Here is a 23,691-nt window from a genome sequence, read left to right as displayed (position 1 = left end):
CAGCCAGGTTGTGGCCTGGTGCTCAGGAGCCACGCTCTTGTGGCCCCTCCTCTTGGCTGCTGCTGCAGTGCCGAGCTTGGGGGTCGCGGGGAGGAGCAGGGAATCGGTGAGCTGCTCCTGGCTGGCTCGTCAAAATATGTTACGAGAGAGTGGGCCCTTCTCAGCGCAATGTCCAGGTTCTTGGCGTCTCAAGCAAAGAATTGAACGACATACTGTGGTAAACTAGTAAAAAAAAAAAAAAAAAGCAGTTTATTAGAAGAAAAAGTACACTTCAAAAAAGTGGGCCTGAGCAGAAAGCAGTGTCTCAAGGCCATTATTAGAAGAGAAAGTACACTCCAAAGGGTTTGGAGCAAGCGGAACAAAGGCAAGGCTGAAAAAGGTGTGGTTCGCAGGAGCCTGGGGGTCTTATCTGGGATGAGCTGTTCCTGTCCAGCTGTGGGACCACTTGATTGACACCTGTGATTGACAAGAGGCTATTACCTTATCTCTTCAGACTGCGCATGTTCTCTGCAGTTTGAAATTGTTCACTACAAGTTGATTGGCTCCCTTCCCTGTACCTAGGCACTCAATCTTGGTGGGCTCTGTAGCTTGAATGGCTTTGTTACAAGCTGAATGGCCTTCCCCCTCTACACCTGAGTGATTACTCTGGCGGGTCCGCAACTTGAATCTATTAACTAACTATTAAAGTTGTTTCCTCTGGCTTTGTTGTGGTATTTGCCTTCATCCCATCTACTTCAGCCATTTTCATGTCTGCTTATAATTTTTCTATCTCAATTTCAGCAAAATTTACATTCTTTGAGATTTTATAGTTGGGAGAAAAATTTGTAAATGTTATATACAAATATTCACTTTTCTGAAATTTTGAGCATTAATTTGAGAGGCTAGAACACCAACATTATAGAGTTCACAGCAGCAATAAATCTCCAAAACAGTACATGGTATTAGAAGTTAGAATAGTTAGTTTTTCTATAATGGAGAACAAAGAAAGAGCAAAAGGAGGCAGAGTCTTTCTACCTTTGAGAGAAAAATGCAACTTGGACGTTGAGTATCTCTGACCTTTCTTTTACTCTTAGAATGTTAATTATATTTGAAAGTTGGAGTTCATGACCCATCTGGGAAAAAAAAAATGTTTACTTCTCTTTGAGCTTAATTCTCTCTATTTAAAGCCCCATAGCTCCCATTTTATTTCTGTGGTTCCTTATTATTTCTGCATTTTTACCTTTTCTTTCTGTATGCTTAAGAGCTATCTTATTACACAAGGGTACCAAAGATATACAAGGATATATCATTAGTTTTATAAAGGAAGTCAAAGTGAAAAGTGAATTCAATATAACACATTTTGCTTTAAAAATACATGCCATTCAGAGTAAAGTTTTATTAAGGATTTCGAACTAGGCATCAACTAAATCACACTTGAAATATCTGTGTCTAGAGAAATAACAATCACTTTAGCAGCCCCTATAATTCTTAGAGTCCTGACACTGAAGAGTTCCTTAAAGACCGAGCAATGTATTCCAACACACCTAAAGGTTCAGCGTTTTACCTAAACCTTACAAATTGTAGAAATTATCTGTTTATTAAAGATCAGCACTTGCCTTGTTGAAAGCTAGTAACCCCTAAGCTCTTGTCTTCACTAATAGAGACAAATAGAAAACAGAAGCTAAGTGTGCCTCTTCAAACCTCCTCTGTTGTTTTCTGTTGAGTGGGTAGGGGTAAATAGAGTGTCTCTGCCAGTTAGTAGGAAGCCTTTTGCTCAGAGATCCAAAACATTTGGTTAAAACCACTAAGGTTAAGGAGTTCCTCATATTAGAAAAATTTGTAATATCTACTTGCCATGTCTTACTATGACAGCTCAAGTTCTGTACTTCAGCAGCTGTCTTTATACCTTTACATCTCAGTTTCCACATTTGTAAAACAAGAAGGTTAAACAACAATCTGGGAGGTTTCTCCCAGCCCTAACAGCCTATGATAAAACCGGACAGGTGGGGGGGGGGGAGTGTCATCATTACAAATAGAAGGAAGCATTTTCAGGAAGAGATATTCCAAATACAAACAGGTTAATCATTTAGAAATATTCGGTATACAATCTTGAAAATAGAAAAAGGGCAGCTGCTTACAACAAATGCATTAGAATTCTGTCTTGAAAACACTTCAGAAGCTTAGTATGGCCAAAGAAAATGTTTTCTGAGCTCATAGTGTTTCATTACATTTAGATCTCCTTCAAAATCATGTCACTGACAAATACCACCTTTCCCCTGTGGAGACCCACAAGTAATATTTGGGGCACATAAGAAATAGTTTAAGAAATTCTTTCTCAGAGAATACTCTTGGAGCTCACCTGCTGAGTTGTGAAGGTTCTTATTAAATATACAGAAATTCTGGAGGTGGAACCTAGGAATCTGTACACTAAACAAGCTACTCAAGTTTTTCTTAAGCACACTGAAGTTTGAGAACAGTGACTTTAGATTGGATATTGTTGTGTCATTGGAATTAACTCCTGGTCGGTCGCAAAAGGTGAAAAGAATTCACAGACTCAGCCTGAAATGAGCACAGCAAGGAAATATTATTCAAGAAGAAAGAAGCCGGTCTAGATGTTGCCGGGGCAGATGACTACACCTAACTTTAGGTTAGCTTTTTCTTATATAGGAAAGTGTAGGTAAATTTCCTTATGGCAGGAGATGTGACGCATAGACTGAGGTCATTAGATTGACATATGTTGGTTATATAACTATTTTCTTTCTGCGCGTACTCTTACGCAGAATGCATCCAGAAAAACCCACAGGGCGGGTGGGGGGAGAAGGCAAACCTTTATGTTCATTCCATTCTAATTGCATTATAATTAGGCTGGAGTTCAACTAATGGACAGATTTTGGCAGTTAGCGCATGTGTGAAGAAACTGTTAATACCAGTAGGGTCTTATCTTCTCTTTTTATGAGGGTTTAGACATCTTAGATTTATTTTTAGGGGATGTGCTTGGGCAGTTCTTGGGGAGGGGATGCAGGCCTGGGCAGTCCCCCTTCAGGTTGACCTTTATTACCCCTTTTCTGCCTCATCAGATATCTTTGTAAATGTTATTTTAAATCAGAAGCCATTCTCTGACTTTCTCCTCTCCAGCCCTTACCTAGTGTCCTTTGCCCTTTATAAGACTTTTGCTTAAATTTTTGTCCTCATATCACATCTTGCCTTTCACGCTCATGCTTTAGCAAGGCAAATAAAGAAACAGTCATTTAGTATGTGTTTAAGGTGATCAAACATGCTGAAATGTTACAGAACTCCATACCTTATGGATGAATAAGGTACCCTCACCCAGACACATGAGAGCTTTTTGCCATAGATGGGCTCAGATCCTTCTTCTGCTCCTCTATTAACTATCTTGACTGTTCTACGTCCCTGGCCCCTAACAGCCTCCTTATCTCATGCTATGGAGTTTCTCTTAGATCCTTTAGAACTGAATTCCCTGGATCTCAAAGCTGTTTTTTTTCTCTCTTAGGGGGCATAAAGGGTTTCACTGGCCTGCTAATAATTAGTCAGCACCATTTAACCTAGCAAGGGCTATGTAAACGAAGCAACAGCTGGAGGCTTCTTATCTTGTGCATATTTGTCCTCCTCTAGACTTTCCCCACGGGGATATTTTATTTCCTGTCCCAGGTAGAGAGAGGCCAAGCATTAGGAATCTTTCTGTTCTCCCTTACCTTCCCCTTTCCTACTTCCAGTGCCTTATTGGGACTTAGAGGCACTCAGTAAATATTTATGAGGTCAGAATCTCTTCTCCCATTTGCTGCTTTTCCGTGTCGGGACTATGCCTCTCTCCACCTATCTTTCAAAATGTCCTGCTTGACAGCCTCTTTTACCCTCAAGGGGTCCCAGCTGCAAATTCCAGACACCCCAGGGAATCCCCGTAACCAATAGTCATTACATGCCGTTACACAGCTAAAATCTTGCATAGGGAATTCTTACTGAGGCTTATGGAAAAGTTGTAACTGAAAGAGTAGGAAGGAAAAGAAACATAAAAGAATTGACCTCTACCCTATAAGCAATCTGCACTATTATATTTAATTCATGCTATTTGGGGTATTTCATGATTTATTTATCGGATAATAAATGCCCTTAGAGTCTTGAACGATTTAATTTCTCTGATGGAAATGCCTTCATTTTTTTTCTGAATACAATGTTTCTGTTGCTCATAATAGAAAAACTTCTGACAATTTGCAGAAGTATATAGATGAAGGAATGCAGCTCCTGTAAATCCACTTCTGAGAGATAAACTAGATGTCATGTCAGAATTTTTCACACATGTTAAAGCATGTGCACAGAAAAACATACACACAGACAAATGTTTCAGAAAAAATAGATTGTGTACATTTTTGTAACCTGTTTTCTCATTTGGCAACTGAAAGGGTGATCTTTTCCATATCCATAAATATTTGCCTACACCATCACATTGAACATTGCATAGGGTTCATAGATTTGAGCACTGCATTAGATGATTTCACCATTATATACGTAACCAATTCCCTAGTGTTGAATATTTAAGTTGTTTCTATTTTGTGTCAATCATAAATGATACTATAAACATTTTCTACCTGTCTCTTTGCATGCTTTTTCAATGACTTTCTTCAGTATAAATTCCTTGAATTTAAGTTTGTGGGCCATTGTATTTGTACACTTTAAAGACTTTTATGTGTCATCAAATTATGCTTCAGAAAGTTTCCAACAATTTAATTTCAGTACATGTTACTGTTTGCAGATTGTATTTGACTAAAGCCAGTAGGAAAATTGTATTTGAAATGTCAGGAGAAGTTACCAAATGCAAAGGAAAATGTTCTACCCGGTTGCTTTACATTTCAATCTTTGCAGCATTAGAGACTTTCATATTTTCATTATAGTCAACATTAATTTTTATGAATTAATTAGTAATTGCTGGTAATAGATTAGTATAATTCTTGACTTAGTTGAGGGTAGAGCATTGCTAGCATTCCACATTTCTTCTTTGTTTTCTGGATTCTGATTTATTTTATTAATTGAGCTTCACCTTCCCAAGTGGAACATGGATTTCATAGCACAGAGCCTCATCTGTGTGTTCTTAAATGGCTTCCACAGATTAACATGTTCTAAATACAGCTGATGGTAAAGCACTCAGTCTCTTGCCTAAATTATTCATGTTTGGGGGAGGCTTTCAGGCAAATGTCTGATTTTAGTTTTCCACGTGAGTTGTTGTCTCAGTACATTTTACACAAAGGAAGCAAAACGGAAAATGTTGGAACTTGGTGAAAACAAATCCCAGGTGCACACGAATAAAGAAGGGTAGAGGAAAAGGAGAAGCATATGGGAAGAGCAGCGGAAAGGAACAGATGCCAGATGGAAGGAGTCAATGGAAGAGGCTGTCTAGGGTGTAGAAATGGAAAAGTCAAAAATGTGGGGAGAGACCTTTCGGAAAGAATTCCAGTACTAACATGAGTCACACAAAAACTGAGTGGTTTGATATTAGTCACTGGGTCCAGTTTTTTCTACCAGAAACATTAAGAATCATCGACTGCAAAGCTATGGGAAAGCAATCCTTTTCCAGTGTATATTTCATGCCAAAAATCTCAGAATTCTGCATGTGGAAATAAACATAGGGCTAAACACTGCCTTTCCTCAAAATTGCCATCAAAATACCCCCATTATATGGCTCTCAAAAGCAGATAGCCAGCTATGTAGTTCACAACAGTTTCATACGCTAGGGAACTTAACCAATCAAGGTATCTTAATGGTCTTGTCAGAATCCTCAGTTACCCTTCTAGATATTCTGATATCGTTTGCTCCTGTTATTTTTCAGATCCCATTTGGAAGCCAGTTCTGACCAGTGGAAGCGTCTGCACCTTTCTCTGCAAGAACTTCTGGTGTGGCTCCAGCTGAAAGATGATGAGTTAAGCCGGCAGGCACCGATTGGAGGCGATTTTCCAACAGTTCAGAAGCAGAATGATGTACACAGGGTAGGACGATTTTAATCCTAGTGCCTGGCATATAGTATGCATTCAATGACTATTTTAAAAATAGTTTTGATTAAAATTAAGTTGAATAGAAATTTTTTTGACTCCTCTAGTCTAAGGGTCAATTATAAATAATCCAAGCCATTGTATTTTAAATGTCTGCATTAATAATATCCTTTAAGAAGTTACCCATCTCTTTTGGTGGTTTTAAAAAATGTTTTATTATGGAAAATATTAAAACTATACAAAAGCAGAGAGAATCCTATAATAAATAACCATGTATCAATCAAGACTTCAACAATTATGAATTCATGGCCAGTCTTACTTCTTTTATGCCTCTACCCTGTCCTCCATTATTTTCAAGCAAATCTCAGGCATGGATCATTTAATTCATAAGTATTTGAGAAAGTATTTCCAAAATGTAAGGATTGACTCTTTAAATGTAATCACAATGCTACTATAATACTTTTAAAATATCAGTAATTTTATCACAACAAACATCCAGGCAATATTCAAATTTCCATTTCTCACATATATGTCTTAAATATTTTAACAGTTTTTTGGGGGGTGAGAAGGAGGGTAGTTTAAGAACTGAAATAAGGTCCACACATTGCATTTGGTAGACTTGTCTCTTAAATCTTTCCTTTTTTTCACTTTTTATTTTGAAATAATCATAGATTCACAGTAAGTTACAAAAATAGTACAGAGTGTTTCCCTATACATTTCACACAGTTTCCTTTAATGGTTATATCTTACTTAACTACAAGACAATAATTACTGTCATTTCAACATGTAATCAATATAAAAATTTACAGCACAACTCACTTCAGACTAGCCACATTTCAGGCGCTCAGTAGCTGGGCGTGGCTAATGACTACCATATTGAAAAGTACAGTTTCTACAGGTTTGATCATATTCAGGTCTGACTACTTGCTATGGAGCATCATCAGGAGACACATAATGTCTTGTCTTCTCTGTTTTGTGTGTGATTTGGGCAGTTAAGGATCAATGGCTAGGGGTTGCAATGTGATAATTGCCTATTTCTATCATTTCTTCTTCTTTTATTAGCTGGAGTACTTCTACTGGAAAAAAAAAAATGTTCACTCATCCACTATTTGTGTATCCAGGATACTGTTCATACAGGATGGGCAGCATAAATGTTTCTACTTTTCCAGTCTTCAGAATAACAAGTTGTTCACTAGCATCACTAGCAATGGTCACTAGTTGTTCACTAGTTGATCACTAGCAGTGGTCAATTTTTTTTCTCTTTTCTTTTCCATTATATTTCCATCTTCTCTACTAAGCTTTGAGTGGGGAAGATAGAGATTTGGTCTTGCTCACCTCCAAGATCTTAGTAACTAGCAAAATGTCTGATATACAATAGATACTGATACGTGTTTTTGAAATGAGAATAAAACGTATATAAACAGTAATGAATAGCGAACCAAGAAAATTACTACCAAATAAGAAAAGCTTGATAAAATGGTATTGCTTTTATATGTTCAGCACTTAAAGGAAAGATCTCTATGGAGACACAGCCAAAGGTGGCATCTTGAAGAAAGGTCAAGGGTTTATCTTATTACAGAGAAAAGAATATAGAAGATTACAAAAAGGGAAGAGAAGATGAGGGAAGATGTGGGAGTCTTTGCAAAAAAATTGCCAAGGAAACTGCCAGTTTCTTTTTTAGCCATTCACCTTCATTTAATTCAGAATATTAAATGAGTTTTTGTGGTAAGGTATAATACTGATTTTTTAATGTTCCAACTTTGAATAAATAGTCAAAACACTCTGGTGTGTATGTAGAAGAGCTTTCATTGAGAAGGATGGGCATTTTAAATAGAATGCATTATATGACATAATGAAATGAGACAAAATTTCTACAAAAGGGGTAATTTTATTCTAGTTCCAGAAACTAAAGAAGATGAAACATTGGACAAGTCAGGGAACTAAGATTCTAGTCATACTCCTCCATAAGTTAACTTGGCTTTGAATGTGCCGATCCTCTGTCTAAAACCATTAATTACTCTCTTATAATGTCTTAGTTAACATCTAGTAATCCTTTACATTTTGGCTCAGACATCGAGCAAGCTATTCCCTGATACCCACATTTGATCCCATCTCCCAGTATACACTCTCATAACACCATCTACTTTTCCTTCTATAACTTAGCGTTCTTTATCATCATGGATACGTGTGACTATTTGATTAATGTCACCCACCTTCACAAAATCATGAGTTCCAAGCAACCTTCTTTGGGAGAGAGGGTTGTCATTTTATACCCACACCTAATAAAGTGTCTAGTACATGGTAAACATTGAATAGACGACGGAACAAAGGAATTAAGGGTGGAAGGTAAGGAGGGAGGAAGAGAGGAGAAAAACCAATGAACTAATCTTAATTTTGTTCATTCTTCTCTAGCCTACTGAAACCAGAGGCAGGGAAATAAAGAATAGAGAGTGATTTTCCTTCCTCACTTGGAGGATTTTTCTGTTTATTCCCAACTAAGCATCCTTTTGTAGTGTGTGGAGCTACTTTGATGCCCACTGTTTTTACTTGTCGTCTGGCCCAGTGTTTTCATGAGCTTCTCTTTGTATCCTTAAAAAATACTTCTCACAAAACGCTCTCCTCCCTCAAAGAATATCATCACTCCTAATTGTTAATGAGAGAACAATTTAGCACCCTGTTTACTCAGAATTTGGCACATTTATGCAGTAGCCCTTTATAGTTGTAGTGGGATGACTGTCTGGTTGGTAATGCTTTTGTTGCCTGTAGACAAAAAAAAAAAAAAAAAAAAGGAAAAGCCTTGCAACTCTGTTGGATCTTTTGAATTCACTTAGGAAGAAAGAAAGAAAACACAATTGGTACAAAACTGTCCAGATCTAGTCTTTGACAGGTTTTGTATTTGTAGACATTCATTTTACTTTGGCATGTTTCCAGGATTATAAATTATCTTCTGCTTTATGGGTTGCTTGAGTCAAATACTGTTTATATAGAATGTTTGATACCAAGATGGGTCACTTGTATCATAAACTTGTTGCCCATGTATTTGGTGTATCCTTTTTTTTTTAACCACCATGTACTATCTACTGTAAATGGTTAATGCCTTTGGTTGTTGCTTTTTATGGGAATACAAATCCTATTTAAAACGTCAAAAGTTGAAACTATAATCAAATATTTTTTTCACTTTTTGGTAAATCAGGATGTTTATAAATTGGGTAATTTATATTTTCTTTGTATATCATTGCAGACTAATGATGAAACTTTGTAGCAAAAAATCATGTCTTGTACTATTTACTGAAAGTGAAAATATATAGTCAGTCTCAATTACTGTGATGGAGGGGTATATGGTTTTCCTGTAGGTAAAATTCCGAGACAGTTCTCGGGTAGTTGGGGCCTGCAGTCTCACTCCCCAAAGCAATTTTTACACTCATGGGAGTAGATCTGTGTTCCCCAAACCAGCTGGGCAGCATAACCACTGCAACTGGAATGGCTCTCAAGACTAATTAATAAAATAATGCTCCATATGCGGTGAAGTGTTATAAATAATTAAAGCTCAAATGTGCCTTAGCAAATACAAACTGACCAATTTTTATATCTTTTGAATACATTATCCTGGCTTTTACAGTTCCTCATTACTTGCCTCACTAGACTGACTCGTTTTCAATTAGTGTGTATTATTCTGGTCCAGATATATTTTTAAAACTGACTTCCTTTGTTTTACTTGAGCAGTCACTAAAGTGATATTTATGACTTGTCTACTTCCATGATTAACCTAGAGAGAGTTTTAAAGGAGCAAATCATAGTGGAGAATTTCTAAGGAGAGCTGCAATAAACCATGAGCTTATTTAATTCCCTTCATCCTACCCCAAATCCAAATGGAGATTAGGTCTTGATTATAAGAACACTATAGGTAATGACTTTTTGTTTGCATTCTTACTAATGAAATTGTTTGTCACTAGGTTTTCATCTTTCAATTTAAAAATCTCTATAATTCCTTCCCTAAAGACCATTAAGGATATCTTCAAAGCTTCCTAAGATTTTCTGGTTAAGATTTAGATGGAAGTAATCAATACATACATTATTAAAACAGTGGACAGAAAGCCATTATTGTGGGATGCTGTTGACAAATGAAAGGCTTGAATAAAGTAGTTTACTTGTTCATTTGTCCGGTCATATATTATGCATGTTCGATTTCCTTAGAAGTCACCACAAAATGAGGGAGAGGTTCCAAAATTCAATAAAGTTATCCTGCAATCATGTTGTAGATTATACATTTATTTAACTTAATTCTGTTATCAATGCTGGCCTGCTTCCTTTGGGTACATTTTCATATGTGTGTTAGCTTGATGAGTTCTCTGTGTTTTCTTTCCACAGAAATAGAAACTGTCTTTGGGTGTCATTTGTGAATGTTAAAACTCAAGTCAGCTCTGTGTTAAAAAAAAAAAAAAAAGAAATGCATTCTTCCCTATCACCTCTGAAAAACAACAAAAAAAGTTATGGTAAAGTGATTCATTCCAGTATTTGATGACCTGGCCCCTTGAATTTTCCAAACAAATTTGGTTCCCCTGCAAATTTCACTGTTAGTTATATCCACTCTAAAATATCTCCTTGGCGATCATGGAGGAAGTAGACATCTTTTTTATCTATTCTTCATCACTGATGGAGTAAGCTACTTTTGTATAAGTTTGATCTTTTATTTAGTCATATTTAGCAATGCTGAATAGAAAAGATTTTACATTATTTTTAGAGCTACATTTCTAGGCATCTGAGGAAGTCTTCTGAAAACTAGCTAGATCATCAAAACTTGAGAACAGAGTCATCTAGAATTTGCTACTTTTCTTTAATGATAATAACAAGATAAAATATGAATAATTTACAAATTGATTTCTCTACCAAAGTCCTCTTTCTAACCATGTCAAAATATGTTTCTATCTTGGCAAATACTCTTTAAAATAATATTTGTATAGTATTTTGTCTTTACAAAGCATTTTTACACGAATTCATTTAATTACAAATGAGCTCCTGCTCTTTTTCTGTGTTCGTCCTTTTCCCAAAAAAATCCATTTGGGAAAAACAGTAGCATAACTAAAACTCCTAGAATTTATTGATTCTTTCAGTAATTATTTATTGAGTGTCTTCTCTATGCCAACGGCTGAAGATACAATAGTGAACAAAACAAGGCTCTGCCCCCATGGACATTTAAATTTGAATGAGGGAAATACACAGTAAACCAATAAATTAATATATAAAATCACATTCGGTCAGTGCTCTGAAGGGAAAATAAACAAAACAGGGATAGAGAAAGATCGAGAGGTAGTGGCCCACCTGAGGAAAGTCCTGTGTGAGTGAAGGAGCCAAACAAAGGCCTTGAGTGAAGAGCATTCTAGTCAGAAGGAGCAGCAAATGCAAAAGCCCAGATGTTAGAACAGGTTTGGGGCGTTCAAGGAATAGCAAGATAGGCTAGTGGCAGGTGGTAGAGAGAGACAAAGGTCAGATAATGAATTGTCCTGTCTGCCATAGTCTGGTGGTAGATTGTATTCTGTGTGTAATGAGACATCACTGGAGGACCGTAAGCAGGGATGATGTGTTCTGAATTTTGTGTTCAGAAGTTGACTCTGCCTGCTTTATGGAGAATTGATGCTTGGCAGAGCAGATGCGAAAGCAGAGAGCAAGTTAGGCGAGTTGTTGAAGTTATCTGTGAAAGAGATAATGCTGACTTGAACTAAAGTGGAAAGGATGGGTATGGTGAAAAATTATTTGATCCAAGATACAGTTTGAAGGTCTAAATGATAGAACTTAGGATAGATGGGATGTGGAATGTGAGAGAAAGCGAAGAGTCAAGGATGACTCTCAAGTCTATGAACAAATGGGGGGAAATGAGGATGCCATTTATGGAGATACGAAAGACTTCAAAATGATTGTGAATGAGGGTGTACACGTGGAGCAAAACAACAGTTCCATTTTTGGGTTATGTTGATAGACAGAGACAAATGGTATGATTCAGAAATTATTCACCACTTACACTTGACAAACTCAAATTTTGGCCAAATATCTTGAGAATGGATATAAATTAATTTGTCACAAAGTTTCCTAATCCATTTATCTATACTGTTCCTTCAGAAGGAATTTCCCAATTTTAAGGTGTAGGCTCAATGATCTCAAACCTAACTCTCCAAATGACCGTGGGGACAGATTGCATTTTCACCAGTGATTTCTCAAGGTCAGCTCAGAACTTAACAACATTATTGTCAGTAGGAAGTGACTTCCCCAGTGGTTGTTGGACGCAACCCAGCCTTAGGATTGAAAGTCAAACAGCTGTTCAAGATGCTGTGTGGGCACTAAACTGTTCCTTTATAGTTTCACAGATCTGCGAGCAGGCTGGACTGTATTCTAGCTGTGCCCTTGATCGCAGAGAACGCAACTTTTAGTTTAAAAGACTTCCAAACAAATAAATCTCCACGGGGAGTTTGTGAAACATTTCCCTCCTAAACACGCAAAAATGTTTTCTCATGGAGTACCATTCGATTTAAAAAATAATCATTTCAGGCTTGAAATGTATCCTTTTGGTTTTCAGTTTTGTTTCCAATTAATTTCATCACATTTATGAATATTCATGTTGCTGACTATCTGAAACAATGGCTAGATTTATCTGATCTTCCAATCCCTTATCTTCACGTCTATTCGGAAGTAGATACACGAAAGCAAGATGGATGATTATCTAGTCAAACTCATAGAAGCAGAATAGGAAGGTAATTGTGAGGAGCTGGGGGGAGATGGAAGTGGCGGATGCTGTTCAACAGGTATAAAGTTTCAGTTAGGCAAGATGGTAAGTTCCAGTGATCTGCTGTACAGCACAATGCCTGTAGTTCACAATACTGTATTGTGTACTTAACACTCAAGTTAAGTGTTTTTAGCACAATGAAAAATAAAGATGATTATGACCTTTCCTTTATAGCCCATATGCCCCATTTTCATAACTTCTCTAATACCAGCTATCTCAAATGAATATTCAGGGAATCCTTTGTCTTTCTGGTTTGTTTGTTTTGTTGTCGCTTCCTTCAAATTTCTTTCTACCCTGCATACCTATGAATTTGCCTTAGATTCTTAGAGGCAAAATTCCTACTATTCCAGTTAACTACCTTTCTGGATCTGGCCCTTTTCCAAGATTTTGGTTGCAAATGAATTGGGCATTGATTGTCCCTAAAACAGCAATTAGTAAATAAAATATTCCTGATGTGTTTGAACTCAATAAATGTGCTGGGTCTTTAAATAAGGAAGGGCATGGTGATGACAGAATGTATTCAGCAACTTTCTAATCAGAAGTGGAAATAATATAGGAGGCATACAGACAAGGTAGACATATGGAAACTGAAATGATAATATAGGATGACGACACTATTAAACACTGATCAAATTGCAGGTATGACTTGTGGAATGAATGGCCTTCTTGGATCACTTTAAACTTTAGGGTCTGTGTAGTGTTCTCTCATCTCCTAGCTAATGCTGCAGCCTAGAGGAAAAGCCTCAATCAGCAGTTCAAAACGATGGGCCTTCTTAAAGTTTGGACATGAGCATCTCCTCTAGGGAAGAAATCACTGGGATTAATAAGGCAGAACTAATAGGGCCTCCTCTGGAGGAAAATCCACCCAGTAACTCAAAGGTTACACTCAGCCTTGGATCCATAACATAAGAAAAGGCTCAGAGTAAGATCTCTCTATTTACCCCAATTGATAGCATTAATTTTTTTTCTCTAATAATTTCTGAGAGCAGGCTTTCACCCTCAAGTGTGTTCTGTATCTGAATCAACCCGCCTCCACATAACAAACACTGGTTTTCTAACTGTGTATTCTGTAATTTATTCAACAATATGTATTGAGGATTTATTGTACTATGTGCCAAGCTACTGCTGTAATTTTCATCTTTAGGAATGATGCCTAGCACAGACAATCTCAAATTGCCACCATGTTACAGGCCCATGGCTAATTAAGGATCTAAACGTGTTGATTATAGAATATTTGAACTAGATGTTAGAACTTAGATAAGGTGATTAGTGAACACCCATATTTTACAAAAGAGGATGTGAAGGCTCAGGGAGCTTTTATGACCTGTTCTAGATCGTGCAGCCAGGTTTTGGCCCTCCCCAGACTTGAACTTCATGTCTCCTGCCATTCAGGGCAGTGCTCTTTTCACCACTTCAGTCTGCCTCCCAGGATGGTTCTGTAAAGTTTTGCTAACTAATATGGAAATAAGGTATAGTCATTCCATCGTATTTCAGTCTGAATAACACAAATATATCTTTGCCACTTCAGTGGAAATATAGGTAAAATGCAGTTCCATGGAAACTGATCTGTGTTTTGAAAAAGAAGGGCTTTCACTTAAATCCATAGTAATGGGACCAACTGTCTCTAGGTGAAAGGAGCTTAGCTTTTCCCTCTGTAATGTCAGTACCTGTGCCCAGAGCTCTCATCTGCCCCTCTCTTCTATGAGGTACATCAAGCAAATCAGTATCTCACCCTTTATCCCCTCTGCACATGGTTCTAAGCTACTTCTATTTGTGGTGTTATTAGGTATTTGTGGTAATATTCACCCTATTTCTTTTTCTGCAAGGAGGAGGGACAGAAAAAATAATCCCAACTAATCAATGACTTGATTCTTCTCTATTACTTTCAGGTTTTAGAAGTTTCTTATCTGTTTCATGGTCATTAGGATTTTCCACTTACATAGCTTCCAAATTATTGTAATTCGGGGAACTTTTAGTTTTTGCTCTCACTCACTTCCAGCCTGGTTTAAGAATTTCAAGATTTGGATTCTAAGTAACTAATTAACTAACGAACTGATGGCCTTAGATAAATCCTAACTTATCCATACTTCGCTTTGCATTGGTAAAACATTCATAGTAAAACATTCACTGGTGAAGCATACCTACTCAACCAAACTATTGACCCCTTAAGGACAAAGATCAGGTCCCTACCTTATACATAATAGATTGAAAAGAAATATTTTTGAATGAATATTAGCCAGCAGTCAAGTCACCCAGTTGGTTAATATTTGTGATGTATAAATACTATTCATCAGATAATGTAACCTTCAAAATAGATTTACCTTGGGGTTTACTGCTAGTGTAATTTTCTAGTACGTGACTCTTTTCAGTTTATTTTGTAAACCTTAAGAAGCTAAAGGAAAAATTCTGATTTAGTATGCCTAATTTTTTTCTCATTTGTAAGACAAAATATTATTTTCTTCTCACGGAGGTGCTCTATGTCTTTAGTAGTTTTTTTCTATTTCTTCCCTTTCACTATTTCGGACCAAGGGCCTGGCTCTCTTGGAAAGGGGAAGAGGAAGGTATTGGGAAGAGGATGGGTTTTAAAGAAAATAATATGATCTTTTCAAAAGATTCAGGAAGTAAATCTCTTAACATTTGAATACTGACATCTAAATGGTGTAAAGATGTATTCTGCATGTGTATGGGAGAAGGATTTTACATATAATACCTTTTAGATATCAGCACATGATTGAACCTATTTACAGTAGAACCTCAGTTTTCGAACGTCTCCGTTGATGAACATTTTGATTTATGAACGCCATACACCCAGAAGTAAATGCTTCAATTTTCGAACACGCCTCGGAAGTCGAACATGTCATGCGGCTTCCGCTGAGTGCAAGATCCTGAGGCCTAGCTGTCGGCTGTCACGTTCGAAAACCGAGGTACCACTGTATCTGATTTAAAATATTAATCATAATCTATGAGAAAAATCAGTATTGTGTATGAGTATATATTTTCCCAAACGTCATTCAAATAGACGTTCTTTGAAAGGCAAGACACTTATTATCAAACCTCAAGGCTCTTGTCATTGCATCTTCTTGGGTTTGTCTTAAAATGTCTTCATTTCCTTCCTTTTAAAATGCAATGAACTGTTTTAACATACAGCTTATGGTAAGTTGATTAGGTATTGAAAAATTAGCTTTCCATTATTTTAATGCAGAATCTTCATGGGGTTTTTTTTGTCATTGGTATTGTTGTTGTTTTTACTAAAGAAGTCTATCTCCTTTAAAATCCATGCTACAAAGGCCCATTGCCTAGAACAATGTCTGGTACATAGTAGGTGCTCAAAGTTTGTTATATGAATTGATGGAAGAGGACCTTTCATATAACTGCATTTCAAGTGACATATTTATAGTTTTTCCCACATAGTAAGAAACATTACCGTTTTCTTTATCCTCTCGTTTTCTTGAACCAACTATTTCTTCCTTTCTTCTGGAGTTTTTACCCTTTTTGGAATTTTGTCTAAATCTTTGCAAGTTCTGAAGATACAATCACTTAACTTTCTCTTCCATCCACTTTCTTTTCTTAATTTCGGGCAACAATGTGAAAATAGTGGTGCTTATGTCTTTGTAATAATAGAACTTCCTTTGTCTTTTCTTTAGACTCATTTTAATCCTCAGTGACTCATATTTAAGAAATGAACTGTGCAGCTGTGGTGGAGCTAAGCCCTTGGCAACAACTCGAGGGGCAAACAAGTGGTCTCTCACAGTGGATGGATGGTCCTTATCCTTAAATTATTTCCTGTTCAGTTTTAACAATGGAATTGCGTCATCAAACAGTGTCTTGGTCTTTTTAAGTTTGACAGGACCTTTAAGTTCCATTTCCTTATTTTACAGACTTTGTTCCACTTAGCTCCACTTTCTCCTGTCCAGGTTGTTAATATATTCCTCTCTGCTATGGTGACCAATTGTCCTGCATTGAAAGTCTCTCATTATATATACATCACAGTACCTGGCAAACCAGGGTGGTTGGTTACCCTACCACTAGCTTCCATCTTTCAGTCTATGTTCAAACCATTTCTATCCTTAGAAGATCTTCTCTGTCCTCCTGTCCTGTCTTTCTCTTTTCAATCTAAAAAAAAAAGATACTGCAAAAATCATTTTTATTTGAAATACCTACTCCGTCTTCTCCTACTCATTCCTCAGCTAAACCTACTTCTGAGGCTACTGCCCTCCACTGAAATTTCTCTTACCAAGTCCCATGAGCACTTTTTAGTCCTGATTTTGCTTTAAGTATGTGTGTCACAATTGAACACTCTTAGTTACTTTCTTCCTCTCAAACTCTCACTCTCTCTTCAATAGTACTATACTCCTCATTTCCACCTATATCCATTCCTTTTTGGCCTTTCATGGAATCCAGTTTCTCTGTCTGCCCATTAAGTTTTCGTATCCTCCAGGATTTTCTTTTCAGCCCACTCTAGTAACTTGAGCAAGTTCATCTACTTATGTCATTTTAATCCTTGCCTATATGCATAATCATAGGCATAATCATAGGCACTGAATGGATATTAGCTTGGTGAGAGAATGACTTCTAAATCTCCTTTCTTCCCTCTAAGCATTAGACTTATATTTATTTCCTTCTGGAATGAATGTTACCTCTCCAAGCTGAGCATATCACATCTCCTTATTCTGTTCCCCATACAGAACCCCCCCCCCCATATTAATGTTGTTTTTTTAATATTCGTCTTTATTAACTTTATCCTGAATGTACGTATGAGATGTCCTGGGTGAGAGACAGATTTATTTTCATTTCTTAACAGTAAATATCACCACCATCCTCTTCCCTTTGCCCAAGTCTTACCCCTGGAGAGACATAATGAGAGCAGACGAAAAATTTTTCCTGCATGAGCGTCTGGGTACTCCATAGGCAAGAGACCAGAAAAGGAGATTTTTTTTCCCCTCTGTTTACAAAGGAGAGGGGGACACTTGTCCCCTGTTCCTTCTGAAAGGGTCTCCTTGAAAATTTAATGGGCCTGAGTCCTATCTCCAACTTCTCCAGGAGCCAGCTAGCCCCATGGGTCTCAGGTTTTACAACCTAGAAATGTCCCTAAGTTCTGGACTTCGTTTTTTTGTTTATTTGTTTGTTTGTTTTGTTTGTTTGTTTTTAATGTAAATACCTAGACAGGAAGCCACTCCAGTTTTTCTGACAACATGGAGCTTCACCTAGGAACCTACCCTGGGCTATGATCATTTGGCCCTCTTGGATCAGAGAATTTAGCTAGACAAATGGCTGCAGATCTAATGCTCATGTCTTGGAAGGTTCTCAGGAGGCTGGACCTTTTCATCGCTGTACTGAGAAATCCAGGAGAGTTGATTTCCTCACATTTAGTTTAATTGCACCCAGCATTCATTCCTCTACTCAACCTAGAAACTAGGAGTCATCCTTGCTCCGTCTTCTCTCTTCTGCCCAGCATCTATTCAGGTACCAAAGTCTCACATCTCTGTTCTCTAAACATTTCCCTACTCTAGCTGTGTCTTTTTCTTTTTTTCTGGTACCATTTCTCTGGATCCGATCTTCATAACTTTTCACTGAATTCTTTTAATTTCCATTTAACGTGTCTCTCTGATTCCATTTCTGCCCTTCTCAAATCCACACTCTGTATTAATGTCAGGGAAATCTGTCTGAAACATACACATGCCCATGCCACTCCCCTGCTTAGATCTTTTCGAAGCTTCCTGATTACCTACTAGACAACACCTAGGCTTAGCAGGGCACATACAGTCATAGGTTGAGCTTCAAGTTCTGGCTGAAAGGTCTAATATACTTTGAGATGACAGTGTCCTGCTTCATCTCTGGACATGTCCTCTCCTTATGCTTTATGTTCTAGAAACACTGGCCTACTTGAGAAAACTATATATGTCACACTATATTATGTCCTATGTCTTCACACCTGCATTTTTGTCTTCTTTCTTTCCTCTTCCTCTAACCTGCTCTTCTCTGTCTAGCTCATGTTCATGCTTTAGAATTCTTTGTAAATATTATCATATCCAAGAAGCCTTTCCCAATTTCCTTTCCCATATAATGCAAACCTATAGCACTTTCTACATTGTATTGAAATTATTTATATGTTTGACTCTTCTGCTACGTACTGAAGTTCTAATATAAGAACTATATACATCTACACACATTCATGTGTGCAGAGAGAGAGAGAGAGAGAGAGAGAGAGAGAGAGAGAGATTTCAAATGAAGTATTAGAGGGAGAATCAGACTTACCTCTAAGCAGAGTAAATAACCCACATACTCTGTATGATTTCAAGGGTGCAAAAATACCCCACTACACAGAAATTACCTCTCCATCTACAGGCTGAATCTAATATTCCACTTACAGAATTTCATTATTTTGGCTCACACACCTTGCCTCTCTCTACTGAATTGGAAATAAATATGGAAGATGAATCATTTTGCAAAGTATCAGACTCAGAATTCCTTTGAATGGTGAACGCCATTAGGATTTTCTTTGTAGATGTGTCACACACTATGGTTATTGAGCACTCCTGTCATATAACACATCTGAAGTTTAAAGGAACTGCTAATTTTTCTCCCAGTAACAGAACAGCTTAAATTCCGTAGGCAACACTACTAAAAATAAGAGAGAATTTTTCAAAGATATGAATAATTAAGCCTTAGATCAGGACAATTATTATTACTGTAGTTTTTACACTGATCTATTAGCATTCATGTGGTACTTTATACTTTTATTAACATCTTCCCTTCTGATACTGCAGAATCTGGGTCAGTAGCTGTCTTCCATAGTTTCAGAGCATCTGTTTGTTTATCCTAGAATGTCTCACAACCCTTAGCACTCGATTTTATAAGAATGGTATTGTTTTCACTCTTTTTCTAGTGTGCTATTTTTCTCCCTTCTTTTGGTCCAGAAATTTCTTGAAGGCAGAAACTATGCATTTTGCTTTTCTTTTAACCCCCTGTAACAAGGAAGATTACAGATTAGAGATTTAAAGTGATAACTAACCCCAGTGATCTCAAGACACCTATTCTAGGCCTACTCATTTTTAGCAACTGGTTCCCACAATCCTACCACCAGGATATCTCAGAATATTTCTACCATTCTCAAAGAAGACACAATGAATAATGCAATGGGTATTTTTTTTAATTATTGAGTTTTTAACTTAGTTTACTGTTAATACATCATTTTATTCATTGTCAGACATTTTGGTAGAATTAATGGTGATTATGAATTAGATTGGTTGTGTACTTCAGTACAGCCTAACTTCTTCCAAATGGCCCCTCAAGCTTCCCATTATGTTCTGGATATTCAATCTTTTGGATATGTATAAGTCCTCATTAGCCCTGTTAGGGTTTTACAACATGTATCTTGTGACTTTAGCTCTATATTTTAAGTCTGGCAGTCAGGTTATATAAATAAATCACTCTTATGTTAATGAAAGGACATTAACGGAGCTCCCTAGCCTCTCCAGAATAGTTTTGCAAACATAGTTTTTTCCTGATTAACAGAAATACCCATATAGCCTTCTTTATCATATTATAATTATCAGTTTCTAAATAAAGGTGATACAAGTTGACTTGGGAATTTCATAACCAAGTTCTGAGTCCCTGGGATTAATTTTGAAAAGAGTGTCACAAGCCAAATAAGCATTTCTTTTCACTTCATTTCACAGGCCTTCAAGAGGGAATTGAAAACGAAAGAACCTGTAATCATGAGTACTCTTGAGACTGTACGAATATTTCTGACAGAACAGCCTTTGGAAGGACTAGAGAAACTCTACCAGGAACCCAGAGGTAATTGAATGTGGAATTGTAATAACATATTGATAGAAGGATCAGCGGTGACAGAGCGACCCATCCATTCTGGCTGCCAGGGTCTGGATAGCTCTCATATTTTCTAGGTTAAATAGAATTGATTCAAATTAAACATAGCTGTTGAAAAAGGAATAAGGAGTTATAAACCATCATGCATAAATCTGTTTGCACATTCACAAACAAACATTAAAAGAGATTAGTGATCAGCTATTAAAACATTTAGAAAATAATAAACAAAAGAGATTATCTGTGAGGAGGATTTCTATTGTTACAAAGACTCAAGTTAATTTTCAATTTAAGAGCCTGACTGAAGTAAATTAGAGCTTGTGGGGTGCATCCTAACATTTTCCTGCTCGATACTTAAATGCATCCTGAATTATCTGATTGATACAACGTAGAATAAATTCGCTCAGGGAGACAGACTTCAGATGTGCTGGACTATATCAAAATTTATGCCAAAGTGCAAAAGAGCCATTAATCTGTAGCTTGGCCTCTTGTTAAACTGTACTCTCTTTCTTGCAGTATGACCTTTTCAACAATGTTTTTCTTTAAACAAAAATGAATGTGACCTAAAACCTTGTCGTATTACCAATTTAGAGCTACCTCCTGAGGAGAGAGCCCAGAATGTCACACGGCTCCTACGAAAGCAGGCTGAGGAGGTAAACACTGAGTGGGAAAAATTGAACCTGCATTCTGCTGAGTGGCAGAGAAAACTAGATGAGGCCCTCAAAAGGCTCCAGGAACTCCAGGAGGCCACGGATGAGCTGGACCTCAAACTACGTCAAGCGGAAGTGATCAAGGGATCCTGGCAGCCCGTGGGTGATCTCCTCATTGACTCTCTCCAAGATCACCTTGAAAAAGTCAAGGTACCGTCTACTACTTTCCTTCGGGGCCCTTTGAGAGACTCAAAAGAGGTTCTAATCTGAACTCTAGTGCAGGATTTTCTTCTCACATAGGTAAAAATAGGGCTCCTAAGCATTAGCAATCAGTCTGTCTTTCACAAATTCAGTCTTCTTGCTTGTGGTATTTTCTTGAAGAGAAGATAGTGAGCTAATCGTCTGACTGTCTTCACTAATACAAAACAAAATCTTAAAAAGTTACAGGGCAAAAAAAATCATTTGATTTTGCTATTAGGAAATTAATAGTAACTAAGAAGTGTTTGTACTACAGTGGTCTGGTTCACATGTTTATGTGTGTGTTGTATGTTCTCTGTGGCATGTAGTATCAGGGTTGGAAAACATACAACACTTAATCAAGAGCCAGGAGTCTAGGTTTGGGCCTTTTTGCTGACTAAACTATGTGACTGGGTTGAGTTATGGTACCTGTTATGGCCGTTAATATTGCCCTTCCCTTAGAAAGCAATGTGTATAACACAATTTTTTTATTAGTTTCATGTGTACAAAACAATGTAATAGTTAGACATTTATACCCTTCACAAAGTGATAACCCCGCTCCCTGTATAATACAATTTTTAATTGTATTGGCCCATTGTAGATACTAGGAAATGTCGTTACATATTTGAAATACTTTTTAAAGTAAATTTATTGGGGTAACATTAGTTAATAACATCCTATAAATTTCAGGTGCACAAGTTTATAATACATCATCTGTATATTCCACTGTGTGCTCCTTACCCAAAGTCTATTCTTCTTCTGTAACCATGTATATGACCCCCTTTACCCCTTTCGTCCTCCCCCCACCCCCTTTCCCCTCTGGTAACCACAGTTCTGTTGTCTGAAATACTGTCCATGAGACCAAAGTTACATTCCCTTTTGGAACAAAGCTGATCAATATATTTATAAAGAAAGAATATACATAGTTAGGAGTATCATTGTAAAAACCAGCAACTCGAAGCATATTTTGTTTACTCATCTAGTATCAAAACCAACAAACGTCCTCCCAGATTCAAATTCAAAATAAGTGACTTCTCACCTGCACTTGGCATTCTAGAAGGTCTTTTCTCCGTTGGCTTCCATGGCACTGTGCTATCTGCATTCTTCTTCTTCCTTTTTTCCCCTTAATTCTGAAACTCACCCTAGCCTTCAAATGTTGGTGTGCCAAATTTCTAACCTTAGTTCAGGTCTCTTTTTATTGCATAAATGCTCCCAGTGGGAAATGGCATGGATGGTGACAAATCTAAATTTCTAGTCTGGACCTCTTTTCTGATCTCCTAACCCATATGCCATTAGAATCAAAATAGAACCATTCTGAAACCCCGTTCATTTGTACTCCCGTTGGTTTGTCCCTTCCCTTACTGCTATGCCCTTTTACCTGCCCTTTCTTCTGTGCTTCTTATTTCAGTGACTGGATCATAATCCAGCAAGTTGCCCAGGCTAGAAACTTGAAGTCCGTCCTTAAATCCATCTACATTTTCACTGACTGCACTTGATTGCTCCTTTTACATCAGAATATCTCTTTTTATGTTTTCTCTCCTCTTTTCAACCGTGTCCTGGTCTGACCTTCAGTATCTGGTACTCAGATTATTGTATTCTACATCTTTAAATCCCATTTCTCAGTCAGTGTACCTGGCATTATTGGAAACACTACCTTTTAAATATTTGGTGAATGAATGAACAGTCTCTACTGCTATTTCCGCATTATCCATCCTCTTACCACTCCAGTCCAAACTGCTTAGAGGAGACTGCCTGCCTGAGAATGAAGCCCAGTGGATGGAGAGGGCAGGTGGCCCTTTTCTTCCTAGCCCTGGCTTCAGTTCCTCACTGTTATTTTCATACCCCAGGCCATTGAGTTCAGTCTGACCTTACCACCCTTTGGTCCAAATATGCCATCTTCTTTCATTACTCTCTACCTTTGCAAATGTGCTCTTCTCTCCACCTGGGTCACTCCACGTTCTCTGCCTGCTGAAATGGCACCTGTCTTTGTAGTTTGCCCTGAGTGCCTCCCATCCCCAACTCCCATCAAACAGAAGAAACTGCTCTCAATTCAGTGCTTTCATAGATTACCACATATGTGTAAATTGTCCCACTTAAATTTTACCTCTATTGTAGCAAGTCAGTTATATACTTCTTTTCTCCCAGAGAAAGGGAGGGTCCTAGGAGCAAGGATAATGCTGTGTATCTTTGAACTCCAAGCAACATGTAAGGAATCTGATTCAGC

General features: G+C 37.4%; 1 protein-coding gene across 9 annotated transcripts in view; it reads left to right on the top strand.

The window, feature by feature from the left end:
* Nucleotides 1-23,691, top strand: part of DMD (dystrophin) — a 2,125,071-nt gene that overhangs the window by 1,747,179 nt on the left and 354,201 nt on the right. For all 9 annotated transcript variants that reach the window (XM_074323908.1, XM_074323912.1, XM_074323913.1 and 6 more), the window contains 3 exons: nucleotides 5,819-5,975; nucleotides 20,433-20,553; nucleotides 21,172-21,440. In XM_074323908.1, coding sequence (XP_074180009.1) covers nucleotides 5,819-5,975; nucleotides 20,433-20,553; nucleotides 21,172-21,440 — 547 coding nt within the window. The remainder of the gene's footprint in view (nucleotides 1-5,818; nucleotides 5,976-20,432; nucleotides 20,554-21,171; nucleotides 21,441-23,691) is intronic.

Source organism: Rhinolophus sinicus, chromosome X (assembly GCF_036562045.2).
Source record: "Rhinolophus sinicus isolate RSC01 chromosome X, ASM3656204v1, whole genome shotgun sequence".
Lineage (NCBI taxonomy): Eukaryota > Metazoa > Chordata > Mammalia > Chiroptera > Rhinolophidae > Rhinolophus > Rhinolophus sinicus.
Note: the sequence above shows the minus strand (reverse complement) of the source record. Positions and strands in the feature narration are given on the sequence as shown.